At 44.7% G+C, this 23,766-nt stretch overlaps 1 protein-coding gene across 1 annotated transcript in view; it reads left to right on the forward strand.

Annotated features, from left to right (window-relative positions):
* The window catches only part of LANCL2 (LanC like glutathione S-transferase 2), a 53,283-nt gene extending 32,618 nt beyond the window's left edge, over positions 1 to 20,665 (forward strand). The window contains exons 6-9 of the mRNA XM_084620486.1: positions 8,152 to 8,334; positions 10,297 to 10,473; positions 15,019 to 15,091; positions 18,904 to 20,665. Of these exons, the coding sequence (XP_084476612.1) occupies positions 8,152 to 8,334; positions 10,297 to 10,473; positions 15,019 to 15,091; positions 18,904 to 19,019 (549 nt within the window). The 3' untranslated portion in view covers positions 19,020 to 20,665. The remainder of the gene's footprint in view (positions 1 to 8,151; positions 8,335 to 10,296; positions 10,474 to 15,018; positions 15,092 to 18,903) is intronic.
* Positions 20,666 to 23,766: the final 3,101 nt, after the last annotated feature.

The raw sequence follows: 23,766 nt of genomic DNA on the forward strand, positions 1-23,766 counted from the left end.
CTGCCTGCTGTGTCCTGCATCAGATCTGTGAAGGAAAGGGGGAAAGTTTCCACAGGGGTGGAGGGCAGAGGTGGAGCAGCTCCCTGCTGAATTTGAACAGCCAGATACAAGGGCTATTAGAAGAGCTCAATGTTGAGCTTATACGGCTCAGGGAGGCTTTGAAAGACCATTTTAATAGTGAGCCAGAGTGGTGGGTGTGGTGGTAGTGTGCTGTACCTGGCCCTGCTCTTTTTTGGCACGGTATGTGTTGGGTGGTGATAGCTGTACATGTAGAGATATAACATTATCCGTGCACCTACTAGTTTTTGTGTGTGAATGATCTTATGCGGTAAGTGACACTGTGCAGCAACAGGTAACTGGTCGCTTTCCGAACTGATGAGCACCGTCCAGCATATGTTGTGACCTAATAAAGATGAATTATGTTCTAAATAATAGAATTATTCTGTAACAAAATCAGTGCAAAAACATCCCAGGCAATTTAAAAACAAATATGTTAAAAACATAGTAAAACTTAATAAATTTAGAGAACAGAACTTATGAAGGGGAAATAACATTCCCATCCATTCCAGCTACACATATACCAACCGTGGCTTTCTCAGGTCAGCGTATGTGAAGCCGTGATTCTTCTACTGTCCTCCAGGGTGGAGTGGTAAGGGTAGTGCTGAGACCTGTAAGGCCACGCAGAATGTTGGGGGTTTTTAGGGAGGTCCCGATACTGAGTTCTCAATGGGCTGCAGAGGAGGCGAGCACGGGATTGTGGAACATGCAGGTCCACCAGAGTTTACAGCAGTGGTCTCCAACCTTTTTACGCCCAAGGCCACTTTTTGAATTTAAGGGCAACCCAGGATCTACCCTGCCCCTTCCCCAAGGCCCCACCCCCCTCACTCCATCCCCCCCATCTCCATTGCTCACCCTCACTCACTTTCACCGGGCTGGGGCAGGGGGTTGGGGTTCGGGACGGGGAGTGGGCTCTGGGCTGAGGCCTGAGGGGTTCATAGTGTGGGAGGGGGCTCTGGGCTGAGCCTGGGGCAGGGGGTGCAAGCTCTGGGAGGGAGTTTGGGTGCAGGAGGGGGCTCCAGGCTGGGGCAGAGTGTTGGGGTGCAGGAGGGGGTATGGGGTGCTGGCTCTGGGAGGGGACTCAGGGCTGGGGCAGGGGCTTGGGTGTAGGAGGTGGTATGGGGGTGCTGGCTCCAAGAGGCTGCAGGTTGGGTGATCGAAGAGAAATGCTGGGCCAGAATAACTGGGCCTGCTGTACTCATGCTATACCTGGTTTTAATGTTGCAGAGCCATTCAGAACCTGCCCACTGAAGGGGGTGGTACTTACCTCGGGTGGCCCCGGCCCCATGCCACTCCTGGAAGGGACCAATGTGGCTCTGCGCGCTACACCTCTCTGCAGGCACCGCCCCGCAGCTCCCATTGGCCACAGTTCCCTATTCCCGCCCAATAGGAGCTGTGGGGGCAGTGTTTGCAGGCAGGAACAGTGCACGGAGACCCCTTCCTCCCCCTCCGGGGGCCGCACTGGCCGCTTCTGGGAGCAGCTTGGCGCCGGGGTAGGCAGAGAGTCTGCCTTAGCAGCAGCTCCGCTGCACCACTGGAGATCATGATCAACTGGGAGAGTCTCCAGGATCGACCAGTCAATCGCGATCGATGGGTCGGTGACTACTGGTCTACAGCATCTGTATTTTGCTGCTTGAGATATCCCATTATTTCCTGGTGCATCTCCCTCTCCTTTTCCTGTGCCTTTCTCCTCTCTACCCTGTCCTCCTCGAGGCTGTCCGCAGTGTTCATCCTCCAGGCCCTGTGCTTGCTGTCTGATGTAGCACTGGCCTGTGGGATCTCATTGAACATGTCACCTTGAGTCCTCTCCTTTCTCCACCTTATCTGGCCCAGGCATTCTGTGGAGGGGGAAACTGTGAAGGCTGCAATGGCAGTAGCTGCAGACAAAACACACAGAGGTATTTATTGTCAGTGTATTTGCTATGAAAATGAAACTTAAGAGGCTGAAATCACCCTCCCCCCCTTCCGCTCCCCTTTAGTTTTAAGCACTAGATTTTCACTTCTGCTGATAGGCACCGACTTGTACTGGCGCCGGTGGGTGCTCAACCTCCTGCTGCCCCCAGCCCTGCCCCTTTCTCCAAAGTCCCCAACCCAACTTCGCCCCCTTCCTGCCCCTATTCCTATTCCTTCCCGAAATGCCTGGCCCCGCCCCCTCCCCAGGCGTGCCATGTTCCCACTCCTCCCCCCTCCCTCCCGGAGCTTGCTACAGCTGTGTGGCATCGGCAAGCGCTGGGAGGTAGGTGGAGGAGCAGAGATGCGGCGCGCTCGGGAGGAGGCGGCAACAGAGGTGGAGGTGAGGTGGGGCGGGGAGGGGAGGGGAGCTTGGCTGCCGGTGGATGCAGAGCACCCACTAATTTTTCCTTCTGGGTGCTCCAGCACTGGAGCACCCACGGAGTCAGCGCCTGTGGTTCTGCTTGGGATTGCTTATGCGTGGCACCAGTCACAGCCCTAGCCATGGTGAGTGTGGCCCACTGAGGGTTGGGGAAATGAGGGAATTGCTCAGTTGAATGATTCTAGTAGCATAGGGCAGGGGCACTGGATACTGGCACCGTTTTGCACAGGGTCGTGGTGATTTTAGCTATGCCTCACTCCTGAGGGTAGCAAAGATAGAGAGAGCACAACTGCGGCTGGCATCCTGAAGCTGCTTGGGCCTGTGTATGCTGCTAGCCCGTGTACTGCAGTGGTGCTTGCTGAAGTTTTCACTGAGTAGCATAGGAATGCAGCCTTCCCTAGAAACTTTTGGCAGAGGATTGCAGAATACCACCATGAAAGTTTCATTGAGATCTCTCTGGGGGATTCATGGGACATCCCTGTGCACGTAAACAATCTGCTCTGCCTGCCCCCTGCCTAACTAGAAGGAATGAAAAGCAGATAGCAACTCCACCTCTCTCGGTTATACCACTGTCTCTTCCAGCATGAGTAAATTAATGAAAGGTCCAAAGATGTGTCCTGCTGCTTTGGGGGTGCCCTCCCTGTAACTGAATATCTACACGCTTCCCAGGGTTCCTTCCTCTGCTTTGGGTTCATCCACGCTCGACTGGCTGGGCTGAGGTGGAGTCAAAAACAGGTCCCGGCTTGCTGCACAGCTGGATCCCCCCAGGTTGCCTGTCCCAAATACTCTCTCCTCCTCTTCTTCATCCGCCACCATCTCCTCCTCCTCGCTGTTCACAGCAGGGGCTTGTGACTCTGGCTCATTGGCGGTATCCACAGTGCTGTTGTGGGTGGTGGGGTCTCTGCTGAGTATGACCATGCAGCTCTTTGTAAATGCAGCAGATCTGTGACTTGGCCTCCCTGGCCTTCTGGTATGCCTGCCACAGTTCCTTGGCTTTCATGCGGCACTGCTGCTGTTAGACCCCTTCTCCTGCATTCCCCCATGCAACCTGCTTGTAGACGCTGACATTTCTGCACCTGGTTTGGAACTGCCTGCACAGCCCCCTCACCCCACAGGCCCAGGAGATCCAGTATCTCCTGTCTACTCCAGCCAGGTGTGTGTCTGGTGTGTGTAGCCAGCATGGTCAGCTGGGCAGTTGCATATAACGACGGAGAGCTGCTAGGTGTGCTTGCCAAGCTGGGCAATCACAAAAAAGGAATTTCAAAAATTCATAGGGCTTTAAAGGGGAAGGAATGCATTTCCGTTCTCAGTGACCCCAACAGCAGAGTTCACAATGGTGACCAGAGAGGGCAGTGTGGGGCATTGTGGGAAAGCTGCTGGAGGATAGTTAGGGTTGCCTTAAGTAACTTGGTGTCTACACTCAGACTGTATTGACCTAAGTACATTGACTGTGGCTCTATTCTACTCAGGGAGGTGGTGGTCTTAAGTTGGCGTGCAAGGGCACTTACATCTGTGGGAACCTAATTTAAGTGTAGACACAGGCACAGCTAGGTTGATCTAACCTGCCTTGCATGGATCTAACTGTGTAGTGTAGACTGGGCCGAAGGCACACTAGCTACCAGAACTCCTGCCTTCTATCACAGGCACTGATTAGCCCTAAGATTCTTGACTGGAGAGTCATTTCTGTGACACTGCAGCACCATCTAGATCTAGGTGTGAATCACCACTCACTCAAAAGTTTCTTTTCTCTCCAGGAATTCATCATGGAATCCTGGTCATTTGAAGAGTTTAAAGAACAGGTTAGAGAGACACCTGTCAGGCATGATCTAGAGCATTGGTTCTTAACTGGTTTACCATTGTGGGCTGCATATGCAGGTCTCTGTGTTATGTGGGTTGCATCGACACAATATATATATATATATATATATACTATCTCAACAAATACTAAACCTAATTTTTTGTAGCTGTAATCTGACAGCACTATGATTCAAATTGATACGGTGCCTTTCATTTCAACACTGGCAAATGTCTACTAAGAGCATTTTAAATTAGCAAAAGAAGTCAAAACATTAACTGTTAAAAATCAATTAATGTATTGTAAGGTTGGCATGGCTGGGTGTATTGCCCCCCTCACTTCTGCACTGCTGCTGAGCTGAGCACCCGGAGAGCACAGCTGTGGAACCTGCCTGTAAAGATGGGGAGCCTTGCGTGGTGTGGAGTGCCTCCCCGGTATCTAGACCCCCCCCAACAGCGTGCTGGCACACATGCCTGCTCTGCAGAGACCGGGTGCCCTATTGGGGCAGAACAGCTTGTCTAGGGACTGTCTTCTCCAGCACCCAGCCCCGCACCCAGGGACTGCCTCCCATGCACCTAGCTCCCCACCTAGGGACTATGCCTTACGATCTAGCCCCCCATCCAGGGACTTCCCCCAGCCACCAGTCCCCTATGCATCAGCTGCAGCCCCCTCCTGCGGTCCTAGCCCCTGACCTCCCCCCACATGCCCACTACCTTACCTCCACTGCAGGAAGCTCAGCTGTGCTGCCCGCCCTGCTCACCTGCTGTTGTGGTCCAAGTGTGGGGCCCGTGTTTGCACCCCCTCGACGGCTTAGTGCCTGGGCAGGTGCCCCTCACATCCGACCATAGTTACAGCCCTGAGGATATTGCATGGGCCACAGCTGTGTGCTGATTAGGCCACAAGTTGAGATCCACTGGTCTAGAGATATTTAATCCTGCCTCAGTGCAGGGGGCTGGTCTAGATGACCTCTCGAGGTCCCTTCCAGCCCTACATTTCTGTGCTTGTATGGAGAGCTGATGGATTTATGTAAGTACCTGTGATTACCGGTGAAACAATAATGCCCCGCACTGATAGCATAGTAGCTGACTTTGGTATTTATAACTAACTAGGCCAGCAAAGTAAACATTCCTTGTCTGACATGAGAAAAAAACAAAGTAAATAGATATTGCAGTTTCAAGGTGAACATATTTGAAAGCTGTAGATGTTTAAAGTCTTCTCCTTTGGCTCTAGGAATGTGAATTGCAGCAGGGTCCTATTAAATGCAGATCTGCAGAAGCACTGTAATAAAATTGAGCACAGTGGGCAATAATTTAAAAAGAATGATGAGGTCCCTGTCACTGACTCAATTACTGGGTCCCTGCTACTCCCAAGGCTTTCAGGAATTTCAGAGATCATGTGGGCTTGGAAAAGAGTGGAGCCTTATTGTGAAAAATCCCATAAAGCAGGTGGGAGGGGAGGGGAACATTAATTAGGAACACCTGCAAACCCCACAATGTACTGTACTTACTAATTAAGTATAAAGGTACTGGTATCAGCACTTCACCTTGAAGTGGGCATTCAACTCAGTGGGTATGTTCTCCTCTATGGCAAGAATGTAAATCCTATTAACATTAATGCAAAGTCATGGGGAGTATCTAGGGGAAGAATAGCATACTTCGGGCCAGATTTATCAAAGATATTTAGGTGCCTAAAGATTTGCAAATGCACCTACTAGGATTTTCAAAAGCACTTACCTGCAACGCTGGGCACCTAAATAAATATTGTAAATCTGGTCCTTGATGTCTGTTTTGTTTTCCATCCCACCACCAACCTCAGCCTGGTCCAGTCCACACAAGAGATCCACTTCCTGGACACTACAGTGCTAATAAACAATGGTCACATAAACACCACCCTATACCGGAAACCTACTGACCGCTATTCCTACCTGCATGCCTCCAGCTTTCACCCTGACCACACCACACGATCCATCGTCTACAGCCAGGCTCTGCGATACAACCGCATTTGCTCCAACCCCTCAGACAGAGACAAACACCTACAAGATCTCTGTCAAGCTTTCTTACAACTACAATACCCACCTGCAGAAGTAAAGAAACAGATTGATAGAGCCAGAAGAGTTCCCAGAAGTTACCTACTACAGGACAGGCCTAACAAAGAAAATAACAGAACGCCACTAGCCGTCACCTTCAGCCCCCAACTAAAACCCCTCCAACGCATTATTAAGGATCTACAACCTATCCTAAAGGATGACCCAACATTCTCACAAATCTTGGGAGACAGGCCAGTCCTTGCCTACAGACAGCCCCGCAACCTGAAGCAAATACTCACCAACAACCACATACCACACAACAGAACCACTAACCCAGGATCTTATCCTTGCAACAAAGCCCGTTGCCAATTGTGCCCACATATCTATTCAGGGGACACCATCACAGGGCCTAATAACATCAGCCACACTATCAGAGGCTCGTTCACCTGCACATCCACCAATGTGATCTATGCCATCATGTGCCAGCAATGCCCCTCTGCCATGTACATTGGTCAAACTGGACAGTCTCTACGTAAAAGAATAAATGGACACAAATCAGATGTCAAGAATTATAACATTCATAAACCAGTCGGAGAACACTTCAATCTCTCTGGTCACGCAATCACAGACATGAAGGTCGCTATCTTACAACAAAAAAACTTCAAATCCAGACTCCAGCGAGAAACTGCTGAATTGGAATTCATTTGCAAATTGGATACTATTAATTTAGGCTTAAATAGAGACTTGGAGTGGCTAAGTCATTATGCAAGGTAGCCTGTTTCCTCTTGTTTTTTCCTACCCCCCCCCCCCAGATGTTCTGGTTTAACTTGGATTTAAACTTGAAGAGTGGTCAGTTTGGATGAGCTATTACCAGCAGGAGAGTGAGTTTGTGTGTGTATGGGGGTGGGGGGGGGATGTGAGAAAACCTGGATTTGTGCAGGAAATAGCCCAACTTGATTGTCATGCACATTGTGTAAAGAGTTGTCACTTTGGATGGGCTATCACCAGCAGGAGAGTGAATTTGTGTGTGGGGGTGGAGGGTGAGAAAACCTGGATTTGTGCTGGAAATGGCCCACCTGATGATCACTTTAGATAAGCTATTACCAGCAGGACAGTGGGATGGGAGGAGGTATTGTTTCATATTCTCTGTGTATATATAAAGTCTGCTGCAGTTTCCACGATATGCATCTGATGAAGTGAGCTGTAGCTCACGAAAGCTTATGCTCTAATAAATTGGTTAGTCTCTAAGGTGACACAAGTACTCCTTTTCTTTTTGCGAATACAGACTAACACGGCTGTTACTCTGAAACCTGTTTTGTGGATGTGATTCTTCCCAACCGACTGTTGGGCTGACTGTGTTACATCCTGCCACTCAGTTTGTTTACTTTCTTCAGCTGTCCATAGGTTTAGGAAGCTTTATTTATGATGAAAATACTTCACCTTCATAAACATTTAGAAAGATGGGTCATTGACCACAACAGTACTCTGACAGCTGCCTTATGAGGGACACCTCACCTCGGGGAAGCATGTATTGCACGTAGTTAGGCTATTGTTTTAAAATCACACTGGGCTTATATATCTTTTGTCTTAAAGTGTGTGTGTTATAAATAACCAAACCGCCTTCCTCCTTAAGTGCTCTCTTTTTATGTTAAGGCATTGATAGAGGTCTAGGAGTCTTGAAACTTGTGTTCTATTCCAGTTCTGCCACAGTCATTCTGGGTCCCCTTGATGTAAGTCACCCAACGTGCCTCAATTCATCCATCTGTAGAAAGGGGATAATACTGCTTTTTGTAAGGGTATTGTGAGGGTAAATTAATGAAATGCTTATAAAAAGCTTTGAGATTTGTACATGGAAGTTTCTACGTATGAGTGTTTGTGTATGCAAAATCGAATGGACAGAGTAAAGAACTGCATTTTAATGTGTGATTTTTTTGTTCTTAGCCAGTTTCAAATGTGGATCAGGAGACTTTGACGGAGCTGGTGAAACCGAGCATTGACTATGTACGTCATAAAAAATTCAGATCTGGGAACTATCCATCATCATTAAGCAATGAAACTGATAGACTAGTCCACTGGTGCCATGGTGCCCCGGGAGTCATCCATATGCTAATGCAAGCTTATAAGGTAAATCTTTCTCTTATACATGTGTGCACACATCCTCACGCATCTGTATGTCTACAGAGGTGATTCTTGATCTTTAGGCTCCTAGTTTTGAAATCTTGGTCTGTAATCTTTGAGTCTTTATTCGGAATGTTAAAGGTGCCTTTGATTTTAAAAATCAATATCTCTAAACCACCTTTTACTTTAGGATTGTAGTATTATTAAGATGTAGCACTTATTGCTGATGTCAGATTACAAAGATCGCAGATGCCTAACAAATATAACATGTATCCTATCACATTAATTTAGCACTAGCGTAGTCTTTGTTCCTATGTATCCTCACTGGTTCTGCTGTTGTTTTCAGGTTCCGGAGCTCTGAGTCACAGAACATTAGTAAGCGAACAGGTTAATTAAATTTATGCAAATTGATTCCTGTTTTTGACAAGCCGCCTTGGCAGGTTCTCTGCTTGGTCTCTGAGAGGGCTGATGAAAAGCGTTCATGGTTATCTGTATAATTACATGCACTGCTACCTGAAATTTGAACTGTAAACCTCTTAAAGTGCTGCTGAATGCAACAGAAGCCACAGGAGCACGTGCTCTGGAGTGTGAGAGGAACAGTGACTGGACACTGCAGAAATCCATTTTTCCCTTCCCGATGTGATGCTTTCTCAGCCCAAAATGCTGTATATCTTGAGGAGTTGAGAGGATCAGGAATGTTTTCAGTTGGCAGACACTTCTTTGGCCCTACCTTGTCTTGTTCAGGTCACATAATCAGCTTCTTTTTACTTCTCAGTCTCCTTTCTTAAAGAGCAATATAAAAAGTAATTGAAGAGAGAGTCAACAGATCGTACTCCATACTGTAAAGTAAGAGGGATTTAGGTAATGGACAGTAGCTCCTTGGAAATTAGAACCAATCACCCAACCTTCAAGTTAAGTCATGTATCTGGACTGTCCTTGTGTGGTATAGAAAAGCTGTTCAGATAGTGAGATGTTTTCTCTGCCTTGCTGGTCGTATTTTACAAAGCTCCTGAAACTATTTTAAAAAAACAACAACAAAAAACCAAACACCTCATATTGATGGTACTGTGCACTTGCTTTATGACAGCCACTGACAGCTCAAGGCTTTTTAAAACTCTAAGTGTGTCAACCATCCCTTTTTTGTGTTGCTGCTGATCTGAGTGAGATCAGATAGAGAAGGAGCAGAAACTGGCTGCTTAAGACTACAGGTCTCTGGTGTCTCAGTGAAAACCATCTGTTTCAATCCCTGCTTTCCTGATGGACTACATAACCTAACAGCAGGTGGAGTTTTGGGTGTGAGTAAAGTCTGCAAGGGAGGGTTCTTGGTGTCTGAAACACAACTGAAGGTCAGGCTGGGAGGACTGCTTGTATGGTCCCGAGCACAATGGGGCTAGTGCCTCGCAGAGCTACTACAATGCAAACAGTAATCTCCAGCAAGGCAATTTATTGCTCTTTGGTGTGCTTCTGGTAAAGAGGCAAATGCCATACTGGGTAATATGAAATGTAAAGCACCTGCCCTTGGCCAGCAGTTCCCATGACACCAACCAGAAGGGTTGGGGCTGAAACCCCTTGTGCCCCCATCTGTTACACGAATCTAATTAGAATAACCCTTTTGTATTTCAAGTTTAAATCAAATGCAGTCACAACTTGAAGGGGGGGGGGAGTAGTAAAAAAGAGAGAGTGAGAACTCTTGAGATGGTCCACATTCATCATCTATAGAGAGAATCTAGAATTGAAGATCCCGATCTTGTATTTTCAGGTGGTCATGCTTTCAGATTCATAAAGTCCTCTTCATTTTCTTTTATCCTGCACAGGAGGGGAAGCAGTCTGGTAAGAGAGAGGAAAATTATTGCCGTGATGGGTGGATTATAAATAGCTAGAGAATGGATGAAACGTGCCCCATTCTCCACTCCCTTTCTCTGTTGGTGGGTAGGTTGGTTGAAATTGAGTGTTTTTCTTATTCCATAGACCTTTAAAGAGGATAAATATTTGAAGGATGCCATGGACTGCAGTGATGTCATCTGGCAGAGAGGTTTGCTGAGGAAAGGGTATGGAATCTGCCATGGGACCGCTGGCAATGGCTACTCCTTCTTATCTCTCTATCACCTAACTGAAGACAAAAAGTATCTCTACCGGGCTTGCAAGGTGGGATTTACTGCATCGCTGCTTCTCTGCTGGCTACAGTCATGTATGAATTTCTGTGTGATTAATTGCAAACGTCACATACCCTAATAGAATAAAAAGGAATAATATTTCTATGCTACCTGTAACTTTTGTTTAGTTCTCAAAATGTATGGAGTGTTTAGAATCAGAAACAGGAGTGGCCTGAAAAGATGATACCTGCTCTAAACAAAGCTAACCAGTGTTCTATTGTGGTATTAAAAATATTCTATAGGTATTCCCTTGTGATATCCGCTACAGGAGACATCTGATCTAGCAGTGACTGTTCAGTGGTCTGTAATGAATATACTTTGGTTCATTGACTTTCACACTAATTGTTACCTTGGGGTTCTAGAACTCTGAATTGCGTGGATTAGATTTCAATGTATATAAAATGAATTGATTATTTTTTTGCTGGGTTTGAGAGCCCCATGGTGTAAATACTGCTCTGAGAGCTGCTGAGTTCTAATCCCTGCTCTGACATATTGTTTCCCTTTGTGATCTTGGGAAAGTCATCTGTGCTCTGTGCCTCTGTTTTCTTATCTCACAAGGGTGTTATGAGCCTTAACTCACTGAAGTTAATTAGACAGTCTGAATCTGTTTAAAATACTTCAGGAGGAAACTTGAAAAATAGTCTCCCAACTGTCTTCAAATCAGCAGTGGCCATCTGTACAGAGGCTGTGTGTAGATTCCAATTAATTTCATTGTGGAACAGTTGGAAGTTTTAAAACTATTGGTGCTCTGTTTGCTTGTATCCTCTGATATTTACTGTAACGCCAGCAAACCAGAGGCCTAGCTGGTATCAGACCTCAGGATTTCCTGTCTTCCGGCTCTGGATTCGTCCCAGGAGGCAGCATGGTTTGAAGGGCAGTGGCATTAGAGATGTAGATCTAAACTATTTTATAAAATCACTAGCAGTCACGTAGAATGTGTAATGTCTGTAGGTCAATCTGTCTTGACCAGGTCTAACGCGATGTATTTTAAGTACTTTTATATGGCCTCCATCACTATAATGTCTGAGTGCCTCACAATCCTTCAATGTTTTTAAGAACATAAGAATGACCATATTGGGTCAGATCAATGGTCCATCTAGCCCAGTATCCTGATTTCCACCCGTGGCCAGAGCCTGATGCTTCCGAGGGAGTGAACAAAACAGGGCAATTATTGAGTGATCCATTCCCCTGTCATCCAGACCCAATTTCTGGCAGTCACTGGCTTAGGGACACTCAGAGCATGGGGTTGCATCCCTGACCATCTAGGCTAATAGCCATTGGTGGACCCTATCCTCCATGAACTTACCTAATTCTTTTTTGAGCCCAGTTATAGTTTTGGCCTTCACAACATCCCCTGGCAATGAATTCCACAGGTTGATTGTGCATTGTGTAAAGAACTTCCTTATGTTTATTTTAAACCTGCTGCCTGTTGATTTCACTGGGTGACCTCTGGTTCTTGTGTTACATAAAGGGGTAAATAACGCTTCCTTATTCACTTTCTCTACACCAGTGGCCTTCAACCTTTCCAGACTACTACTACTGTACCCCTTTCAGTAGTCTGATTCGTCTTACCTACCCCCAAGCTTCACCTCACTTAAAATCTACTTTCTTACAAAATCAGACATAAAAACACAAGTGTCACAGCACGCTATTACTGAACAATTGCTTACTTTCTCGTTTTTACGATATAATTATAAAATAAATCAATTGACTATATTGTACTTGCATTTCAGTGTATAGTATATAGAGCAGTATAAACAAGTCATTGTCTGTATGAAATGTTAGTAACTGACTTCTTTAGTGCTTTTTATGTTGCCTGTTGTAAAGCTAGGCAAACATCTAGATGAATTGATGTACCCCCAGGAAGACCACTGCATGCCCCCAGGGGTACATGTACCCCTGATTGAGAACCAGTGCTCTTCCTCATTCACAATTTTATAGATTTAAGATGAATAGTCCCAGTCTTTTTAATCTCTCCTCATATGCAAATTGTTCCATACCCTTAATCATTTTTGTTGCCCTTTTCTGTACTGTTTTGAATTCTAATTTATCTTTATCCTCACAACACACCTGTGAGTTAGGAAGTGCTATTAATCCCATGTTACAGATGGGGAACTGAGGCACAGGGAGACTGACTTGCCAAAGGCCATACAAGATGTCAAACCCAAGTTCTTCCACTCCCAGGCTAGTGCCCTTACCCCTGGACCATCCTCCTCCTCTTCTAATCAGCGTAAGTTTTGTCGTATGCCCTTTGTGGGAGGACAGAAGGATTGTAATGTCTGGTAATATATTACAGCCACTTTGCATCCTGGAGTCTCCAAGGATCTGAAGCAGTCTTAAACATTTAAGGGATAGGCTTTCAAAAGTGCTAAGGCAGTTTGTAAAATCTCTCCTGTATGCAGCAGTGTGCAACAAGATGTCCAGTCACACTGGTTACCTACAGCCATCTATTTAAATAATTGTATGGCTTCTGTCACCACAGTATCTGATCACACTGAAAGCATGAGGCTGAAGATAGAGAATCCACCCAAGAATCTGATAACTGCACAGTTGCTTGTTGGCTATTTCGTGCATCAATAAGAGGGACTTGGAAGACAGCAGGGGGTTACTGAGTCAGAGAGAGATCACTTGCCTGAATGCTTCAATCTTTCAATAACACAGTTAGTTATTTAATGTGTTTTTTGTTGGGCTTGCAACAGATTGTCCCATTAGTTGAATAAACTTGTTTGCTAGTGGCTGTAGGTACCTCTGATCTTCTGGGCCTTGTATATCTGAGATTGTTGAAATTTTTTTTCTGGTTAATAACATTGTAACAATATAAAATGGAAAGGCTAAGTAGTGATCAGAGGTAGATCCTCCACCCCTTCAGTCACCTAATTAGCAGCGTGAAACAGAATCTCAGTGAAGGTAAAAGCATTTTTAACACAAACAGGACTTTTGAAGTCAGAAAGGAATTTCTTTAGAACAGTCCATCTGGGTAGATGGCAGCCTAAGATGCTTTCTTGATTAACATGCCTGCCTGGCTTTCTCTCTCCACGCCCTCTTCCTTCTCTCCCCCCACCCCTGACTTGGAGCTAGGAACTTTTGAATTATAATCCAGCTCTGATACCAATTCCCCTCAGAGGCTTTCAGAAAGTCACTTATCCTCTACTTCCATTCCCGGAATAATAATGATACTTTACCTTTCATGGATGCCATGAGAAGTCATTAAGGGTAGAAACACTTTGCAGACAAAAGTCCAGTTCTGCTCTCCATTACAGGGGGAGTAATTTGTAGATTTCAGTGGGAGTCACACCTGCATAACTGAGGGCAGAAATGGGTCTAAAAATTATTTGAGATGAGTACTAATACTTAGTCTTTCCTAAAAGCATCACCCGCCTCTCATTAAATGAAGAAGTTATTTTTCAGGAATATGTGGGAGGAATAGGAGTGAGACTTTCCTTTTGCTTCTGATTAATTGATTCTTGGTCTGGTCTCGTGACTGTTGTCGTTGAGTGCAGTAGAATCAAATGACAAAAAAAGTATCCTATAGCTAGACTCTCGTACAAGTGGAGCAATGGCGACCTCTGCTGTGAAGGAAAAGCTATTCTTTGCAAGCCTGTTCAAATTACAGGGGAAATTTTTTAAAAAGATAGGTGCACTGCAAGACTGGTCCAGTAATAGAGGACTCGGAGCTGAAACATTTTAGAAAAGCAAAGTGCATGGAGACATCAGGGGAATAGGCGGGATCCACATATTGCTTCTGAGAGGCCCATAAAAGCTTTTAAACTGATGTTGCTGTTAAAATTGTTCCAAATGCAATTTGCGAGTAATTAATGTTAGCCCAGTACTTGTAGCATTCCCTATACGAAGTATACCAACTACTGTTAAGCATATGGGAAAATGATACAATTTTCATTGGCACCCTCTGCCCAGTTGTGGCAGAAAATGGAAAGTTCTTGAAAACAAAAGATTGACAACCTTAATGATCCAACTGTATTTATAACGATTTACCATAATGCTCAGGGTGGACAAAATAAGGTTCGTAATGTAATAGCAGTTGAATATTAAATATTCTAAATTGAAGTGTGAGCAGTGTAAGGACACAGAAATGTGATTAATGGACATTACTCATGACCACAAAGATACATTAGCAGGGAGAGGCAGAAATTGGTGCCATTATGGTGCATCCTCTGCTTGCCCTTGAAATTGACATACAAATATATTCTTGCAGCATTTTTCTTTCCTCCTTCCGCCCCCAAGTTGTTCAGTGAAAAGGGTAAGTAAAATCTGCCCCACTAATTAAACTGTATCACTATGTAGTGGATTTCAGTTAATCTGCATTTTCAGTTTCCTGAAAACTAACTGAAGTCCTATTCTGGATGAGGCAGGACAATTTAATCTTGGATAATGATTCCAGTTTGTTTCTCTACTTGAGCCTCATTGCGTTTTCTATATATTAAAAGTTGTCTTTATGTGCTGCTGTCCAAGCTTGCAGCTGTACACATATACACTTAAGCCACTCTGTTTTCCTTTTTTCTTTTTCCCTCTCTCCCAGTTTGCGGAGTGGTGTTTAGAGTACGGTGCACATGGATGTCGGATTCCTGACCGACCCTACTCTCTGTTTGAAGGTAAAGTATTGTTGTTGCAGGCTGGGTTGTATTAGGAAGAAGGACAATCTTGTGGTAAGGCACGTGACTGGGAGTCAGAAAAGCTGAGACGTTTTCCTTTATTGGGGAGAAACCTTTTAAAAGCTACATTCTACAAATTTTTAGTATAAAACTGGCGCCACTGGGTATTTGATGGGGCACTAGTTTATTCATTAACCTCTCCTGTGTTTGGAACCCTCTTGGGTCATAAGCAAGCATGAGTCTGGGCAGTTGGGTAGTTGTTGTGCATCACAGAACTACCCTATAAATCTTAATTATTGAGCGAGCAGCAGACCACAGTAACAGTGTTGCAGATTAGTAGTTTGTTTCTTTGACAGAGGCATGTAAGAAAACTTGTCTGTTAGGCTTGCCGAGGGCCAGACTTAGTTCTGTTAGTCCTTTCTTGAGCACCAATATTAACCAAATTCATCCACACGGCTAAAGAAAAGAAATGCCGTGTTTTGATGAAAGGTCTTCTTGGTGTCACTTAAATATATCTAGAACGAACAAGCAAAAAAGTAGAGATTATATTTTTCTGACACTCTCGTGTAAATCCCTTATCTTCTGTAAACTCAGAACAATAATCTTCGCCCTTAAAAATCTTTGCCTTTGAAAGTGAACCTAATGCACCACCTATCACAAGTATGGGGAATTACAGAGGATTTAATGGGATGTATTTTAGAATAGTAATGCAAGCTAAGGGCTTTTGTGTGAGCACCAGTTGCATGCACCTCTTCCAAATGCAGTTGGGGTAAAGAATATGATTATAGTGTTTGTATTTCTGATATGGTGCCCTGAATTAACTGCTGCTTTCTGCAGTAATCGTGACTGTGTCTATATGTGGTGGAAGCAAAGTCACCCTTGGAGTTATTTGTAGAATAGAAGCTTAGAAACTCACTGAAAACGTGATGCAGAAAGAAAGCCACTCAGGGCTGTCTAGAGGTTAATGTGACCCACAGCTACAAAAAAATTGTTACAATTTGAAGGAATTTTGCAATTTTTCTTTTTTGTTTTTCTCTCTAACCCAATTTTTTCAAGTCTGAGTCAAATTGCCCCTCCTGTGCGCACATGCATGCTCTCTCTCTCTCACACATGAGCAATTTCTGCTAAAGTCACTAGGAGTTTGCATGTGCACATTGTAGGGTGATAATTGGGCCTAGTAGGAAGAGAAGAGTTTTTAATATATTATTTTTGTATTGACCATCCGAGACTCTGAATCAGGAGAACTTTCCTATTCAGGGGAACATTTAAGCATGTCTTTAAGCATATGCTAAAGTTCTGCTGGGGCCTGGAACTGGGTGGTTAGTGTTAGATGTTGGAACCGTGTGTGGAGATGCTGACTGATTCTTTCTTGGGGGGAACGGGGAGAAAAGCTATAGATTTTTGGGGGTGGTTTTTTAAAAATTGTCTAATACCTACATGCCCATTATGTTTCATGTTGGGCATTCAGATTGAATCATAGATTATGTTCCACATTAGGAGATACTTCAATAAAGAACTACCGTACAGTAACTGAAGATTATATAGGCTGATGCTATGACAATAAATAAGCATATACTCCATATGTATAAACTCCTCTGACAGCCATAGGCTTTCTGATCCATTGTAGCACACTTTGAGCGACTTACCTCTTACATCCTTTGAGCTCCTTCCTTGTTAGAACTCTGCAGCAGCCTCTAACGTATCATTCTTTTCTGGAAAAGGTAAAGAAAGAGTTTCAAGTTTAAAAAAATCGAAATGCAACAGGTTTGAATTCAGAATTTTTTTTGTTTTGTTTTTACGGTGGTCATTTAAAAATTGTTTTAAGAAGTGGTTAAGCTGTAACATTACCAAGATTACATACCATACATCAATAATGGCAGAACTCCACTTAGAAAACATTGCACATGTCTTTGTAGAATAGTGGTAGTCACTCTAAAATGCTGAGATTCTTTTATCATTCATGGAATCCGAATTTTACTTATATTAATATCCTGTATATGTGTGGCACCTTGCACAATTGGGCTGTGAGGTTGATTAGGGCCTCTGGGCACTACCTTCCTGATAACCATAAATATATTAATACTTTGCTTATCCAGTGGCACGGAATTGGTGACATTACGATAAACAAGGCTTCAGAAAAGAAGAGTGACTTTTTAATTTTTTTAATTTTAATCAAGAATTTCCCCTTTGGAGACACTGTGACAGGTTCCCCTGGGGGTGCCACCTGGAACTGGGGTACCGCTGAGCCCTCTGACCTACCAGCCTATCACATTGTGTTGCTGTGACAAGCTGCACACACGCTCCCGGTCTTACACTTTCACCAGCATACACATAGGTAGGGACACACCCAGCTGCAGTTGCATGCAGGCTTTCTGACTAGCCACTGCATGTACCAGCAGTAGAAAGGCTAAAGCCAGCGTAACTCTCAACTCCCCAGGCACACACCCCCTCTGGGGCATAAACCCAAAATTATACCATCTCGCGCTGCACATGGAACTGTACAGCGCAAGCTCATAGTGTTCCCCCTACCCTACACACACACAATGTGGAGAGGAATATGCAAGAGCCCCTCTGTGCTAAGGTATCCACACACTTCACTCCAAACTCACTGTTTAGATTAAAACATAAAATAAAATTATTAACTACAAAAGGATAGATTTTAAGTGATTGTAAGTGATAGCAAATAGATCAAAGCAGATTACCTAGCAAATAAAAATGCAACTTAAGCTGAATATACTAGACAGATTGGATATGGATAGCAGATTCTCACCTTAACTGATGGTACAGGAAGACTTGTAGATTCTTAAGGCATAAGCTGCATTAGCTTCACAGCTTGGAATTCTCAGGTCTTCATACACAGGCTAGAAATCCCTTTCGCCTGGGTCCAGCACTTCCCCGAGTTCAGTCTTTTTCTTCGGGTGTTTCCAGGAAACTTCTTGTGTGGGGAGGGAAGAAACACAGATGAGATCACTCCCTGCCTTATATAGCTTTTGCATATGGCAGGAACCCTTTGTTTTAAAACTTGGTTCCCGGACCGGTTTGTGGAGAAATACTGACATCCCAAGATAGAGTCCAGAATCATGTGGCCTGGTCACATGTTCTTGCAGAGTCATAGCAGCCATTACTTACAGGCTGTGTTCTCAGGAAGGCTTACCAGGTGAGAGAGAAGCTTTTCCTAGGGCCTGTTGTTTTCCCTAATGGCTCATTGCCCTGAATATGCCTCCCAACCAGCTATCTAGACTGGAAGCATCTTGTCTAGTGGGCATTACCCAGATGTAACTATATTTGAAGCACAGATACATAGTCAATATTTATAACTTCAGATACAAAAATGATACATGCATACAAATAGGATAATCATACTCAGCAAATCATAACTTTTCCAATGACACCTTACAAGTCCCATCTTGCATAAAATACATCATTATGATACAATCGTATAATAGCACATGAAGAATATGAGGTGCAGTATCACAGACACAATCTAAATTAGGAGAATGGGCTCTTTGATTATTGTTATAGGTTGAGGTGGTGTCCAAAATGTGCCAGACTCTGCAGATTCAGAGTGCCCTGTAGTGTGCATAATTTAAGGCCTCAGTCCTGCAATTGGATCCATAAAGGTGAAAACTTGCACCCTTGCAAAATCCCAGTGGCTTTGGGTCTCCATGTGGACATAAGGATTCCCCCCGCTCAGAGCAGACTGATGGATGGAGGTTTTAAAATGGGTTCTGATATATCTGATTTGAACTCTGGCTGACTGACTTTTTAAATTCTTAAGCTATTGTAATAAGAAATCAGTTTGTATGTTTCAGGCATGGCGGGAGCTATTCATTTCCTATCTGACATATTGGTACCAGAGACTTCCCAGTTTCCAGCATTTGAACTTGGACCTCAGAGGAGAGAAAACAAAGTGGAACAGGACAGCTAAGAGGTCTGTTGCAATGGAAACTCGATGTCAAGACTGACAAGACTGTCTAGTGCCTCTGATACCGAACCAACTTTAAAGCCTAAACAAGGGACAAGGAAATCCCTCTTCACACCTCTTTCTCCAAAGGACCACAAGTCATTAAAGCATGAATCAGAAGCCATGTCCAGGTTTTATTTAAGTGATGCCTTCGGTGGTGGGAAAAGAGAGATTAAGTTTTGAACTCTTCTTTTGCAGTTGTTCTCTTCAGGTCTTTCATCAAGTGTTTGCATGTTTCTTGGTGTTGTCCATAGATGTGAGTATTTTGTTGTAAGCCAAAAGCTGTTTTCTTGTGTGAGTCCCAGTCTTGTAGCTTTTGTGCATGAGAAACAGCAAGAGCATCGCTATTTCTGCAGTGTGACTATGGATAAGGTTCCACTTGACCTGACAAATGAGAGAGTCCGGCGTAGTATAGTGACCAGGTTAATACATAGTTGTATCTTAAATGAGCTGATAATTTTCAAACAAAACATAAAGCTTTTCTGTGCTGTACTTCTCTGTTTCTTCATAAGAAACATTTTTCTCCCCATCCTCTAGAACAGTGGTGGGCAACCTGTGGCCCATTAGCGCATCAGGGTAATCTGATTGCAGGCCATGAAACATTTTGCTGATGGTGACCATTTGCAGGCACAGGCCCCCGGAGCTCCCAGTGGCTGCAGTTCACTGTTCCCGGCCAATGGGAGCTGCAGGAAGCACCCGTCACTATATCCCTGCAGCCCGCTGCTTCCCTCAGCTCGCATCGACCGAGAATGGTGAACCACGGCCACTGGGAGCTGTGGGGGTCCATGCCTGCGGACGGTCAAAGTTGGCAAAATGTGTTACGGCCCCCAGTCAGATTACCCTGATGGGCCGCAGGTTGCCCACCACTGATCTAGAAGTTATGTTTAAAGAAACTGGCCTAAATTTTCAGAAGTGATGTGTGGTGGCTCAGTTTTCAGTTTGAGAAGGCTTAAAGGGACCTGATTTGTCAGACACAGGGACTCAGCACTTTCAGAAAGAGAAGCCCCTTTAAGATGTTTTCAGTTGGGCCCTGAAAATTGAGGCATTCAAAATAATTAATAATTTTTGAGACTATAGGTCTTCCTGCCCTACAGAGCTGCTTGGAGTCCCCTTCCTACAGCAGTAACAAAAGCAAAGTATTTCTTAGTTCCTTAAACACATACCAGTAGACACCATGAGTGTGTTACTCATACCAGCATTTCTCAACGTTTCATGCGATAGCAAAGTGTGAAACTGTGACAGCAGTTACACTTTTCCTGCTAGTGCTCTTTGGTTATAACAAACACATCCTTTGAAGGAATCTGAAGAGCATACAGTTTACAACATATAAGTAAACGTGGGGAGAGCAGGGCTGGAAGAATAGAAGTGTCTGGTTATTGGTAATTAGGAAGGCGCACCACTTCTGAAATGAGAGGAGAGCAACTCATTTCCTCTCATTTTTCTGAATTTCAACAAGCCTGATAGCCCATCCCGTATAATAGGAGCTGTAAATGTTAGCCAGTTGGGGAGGTACAAAAGCATTAATAAACAAAAGTTAAACTATCACAGTGACCTGCGGTTGAAACTTGTTATGCAAAAAATAAAATAAAATGCAGATTTGTGTTGAGCAACCTCCCTCTCCAGTAGTTTCAATAAAAGGACAAACAGTCTTATGGGACCAGCTCTTCAGCAGATATGAATCAGCATAGGCCCACTGAAGACAGTGCCGCTGCATGTACCGTTGAGAATCTGTTACCTAATAATATTTTTCTGTTTCATTCAGAGGGAAGTGGTGTTGCATCGGGATTCCCGAGGAATAGAACTAAACTGGATGTTCTACACTCTAGTGTTTTACAATGTTTATTACATAAGTGTCTTCATCTGCAAAAAGGGGCTTATTGGAAGTGAAGGTTCCTTTATGTTTTATTAAGATTTCTGCAGTTTAAAGTATATCAGCCAAATCCCAACTTGCATAACCCCAGATTGCCTGCTTTAAGCAGTACCTCCCCACACTCCCGCAGTTTCATTTGGATACAAGGTTTATTTCTCTACTTCTTTCCCAAAGCTATCCTGCAGTGTTGCTATGCAATGTGCACAGCCCTCCCTAGGGCTAACATGGAGCCCAGTTCTGGCCTTGTGAGCCCAGGGGTAATTCAGTACTGAGGACAAACTTGCAGCCCCTAGTTTAAAGAGAGCATTGAAATCCTTCAAAAGAGAAGGTGCTGCAGATTTGTCATCATCTTTTCTCTCTCTCCTCCAGCCTCTCTCCACCCTCCACTTTTCTTGCTAACAGTAATTTAGTTCACATTTAATATCAGCATGGTGTAACTGTGATCTTGTCAAGACTCGACTGGCCTTCCGGGCATATGTTGATATAAATACGAATGATCAGTGCACCCCACAATAAGATCCTAGGACTATCTTCACAACTGAAAAACACTGGCTTTCTATCCTGTGCAAATGTCAGAACAGTGACCAGCATGGCCCATTACGCCATCTGTTGCCGAATCATTGGGGGGATTATGCCCCCGATTCAGTTTTTTTTGTAAGTTGTCAGGAGGCTCATGCGGCTGGCTGGCTGGCTGTATGGGTAGAGAGGAAGAACGTGAGGAAGGATTTGGGGCACAACAGGGATCCAGGCAGGCGGCAGAGTGAGTAAAGAATGGAAGGGAAGAGGCAGAAGTGTGAGCGTAGAGGAGAGAAGGGGAAGAGGGGGCAGTGAGGAGATCGGAGAGCAGAGGAAGGGATAGTGTCTGCAAAGTGTACCACTGGAGGCCATGTCCAATGTGGAAATGGAAGCCCATCAGAATAATCACAGCAAACAGGTCTGCGGATGCAGGATGCAAAGCTGCCTGATGAGCCCGGCACCTCTTGTGGGTCGTGCTGCTTAGTTCTTTCATTTCACGCCCATTATGACGGCGGAGCAAACGTCGTCCTCAGACGAGGGTGGCGTGGAACAGATAATGAGGTGTTCCACAAGGGATTTTCACTTTGATTGTAAGCCTCATTGGCTACTATGTACGGTTTGGCAGTTCCGGGAGATAACTTTGGCTGGATGGAGCCTAATGTGCATTACAGTAACTCCTCACTTAACGTTGTTTCAAAGTTAAAACGACGCTGCTCAATTAGGGAACAGGCTCGTTTAAAGTTGTGGAATGCTCCCGAAAAACGTCATTTGGCTGCCTGCTCTGTCCACTGCTTGTGAGATTTTGTGGAAGAGCAGTGACTTTACCAGGGAGCACTGCACAAGTTCCTCTTCTCCGCCTCTTCCCCCGCTGCCAAACAGCTGTTTGGCGGTGCTGGGGTAGAGGGAGGAAGGAGCGGCGATGTGACATGCTCCGGAGAGGAGGTGGAGTAGGGGTGGGAAGAGGTGGGCCTGGAGTGGAGCAGGGACAGGAAGAGGCGGGCCTGGAGCATCCCCCAGCAAAGTCGGCGACCGTTCTTCTCTGGGTAAGCTGCCACTGCCACTGCGAAGGCGCTTCCTAGCGTCCTTGCCTGCAGCGGGCTGTGCCTGTGAGGGGTAAGACAGGAGCACTTCCCAACTACAGGACAGTACAGTACTGTACAGTATATAATGCCTTTTGTCTGCCCCCCAAAGATGTCCTTATGGGAAAATTGGATTCGTTGAACATTGTTTAGCTTAAAGATGCATTTTTCAGGAACATAACTACAACGTTAAGTGAGGAGTTACTGTATAACAAAATAGTCACTGGATAGTTTAAAAAATACACTTTAGAGCTGTTTAATAACAACTGATTGCCAAACCTCCAATTCACTAGTCAAAAAACGAACAAGAGAGCAGCCAGCCTGTGGCTTGGTTGGCCCGATGCTGCTGAGTGAAGTCAACAGCATGTTTTGCGGCCTTGGCTTCTTGCACACTAGCTAAACTGGCAACATGCTGGATAAGGTAGGAAACACACTACTGAATGCTGGGCTTGCCTCTTCTGCCCCCCCAAGTCGTTTATCATGGACCCGTGTCATCGTTCATGCGAGCTCCAGGGAATGCAGTGGGCCAATAGGAAGGGGCATATGGTGCGTAGGGGTGCTTTTTTTTTTTAAACAGCAAATTCTAGACTTGTGTTTCCAGAAACCACGTGGAGCTAAAACTTTAAAATGTCTTTACATTGTTTAGTTTGCTTTGTCCACATTTAATGATCCATTTGTTGCAAAGAAACAGCAGTGATGTTAAAATCCGAGAAGGTCATTGTGTAGACAGGGTGGGAGGAAGGGCTAGTTGTTTTGTTCGTCGGTGGTAGTAAAAGCCCATTAGTCTGGTGTTTAACTTGTAAAAACCTCTCTCCTGCACGCACACGCTGTTCAGTCTATGGGAGTGGTTTACTATCCATACCAGCTAATCAGTTTGCTGAACTGCTCCAGGGGGTTGTAATTGTATTGAATGGAATAGGAACTCCCCAAGAGTGATAAGGCTGTGACTGACTTTCATAACCTGCCCTATAATGACATGGGAGATCTCAGCATTGCTGAGTCTGTTTAGAGTCCTAAGCAGTATAAACCTTTATCGACTGTAAATCATCCCAGAGCACTTTTGCCTTAACCTACTTTCCATATCTCCTCGTTCTGTATGTCAAATCTATAGATTCTTCAGGGAAAGATTAATTGTAAAAATCACGTTGTTTTTTTAACAAAACTCTCTAATCCGAAATGCCTTTCACCGTAGCCTGATTTGAGGCTAGGGTATAAAATCATGCTTATGTGGGTGGAACAATAACTG

This window comes from Lepidochelys olivacea (assembly GCF_965140295.1).
Source record: "Lepidochelys olivacea isolate rLepOli2 genome assembly, chromosome: 2".
Taxonomy (NCBI): domain Eukaryota; kingdom Metazoa; phylum Chordata; order Testudines; family Cheloniidae; genus Lepidochelys; species Lepidochelys olivacea.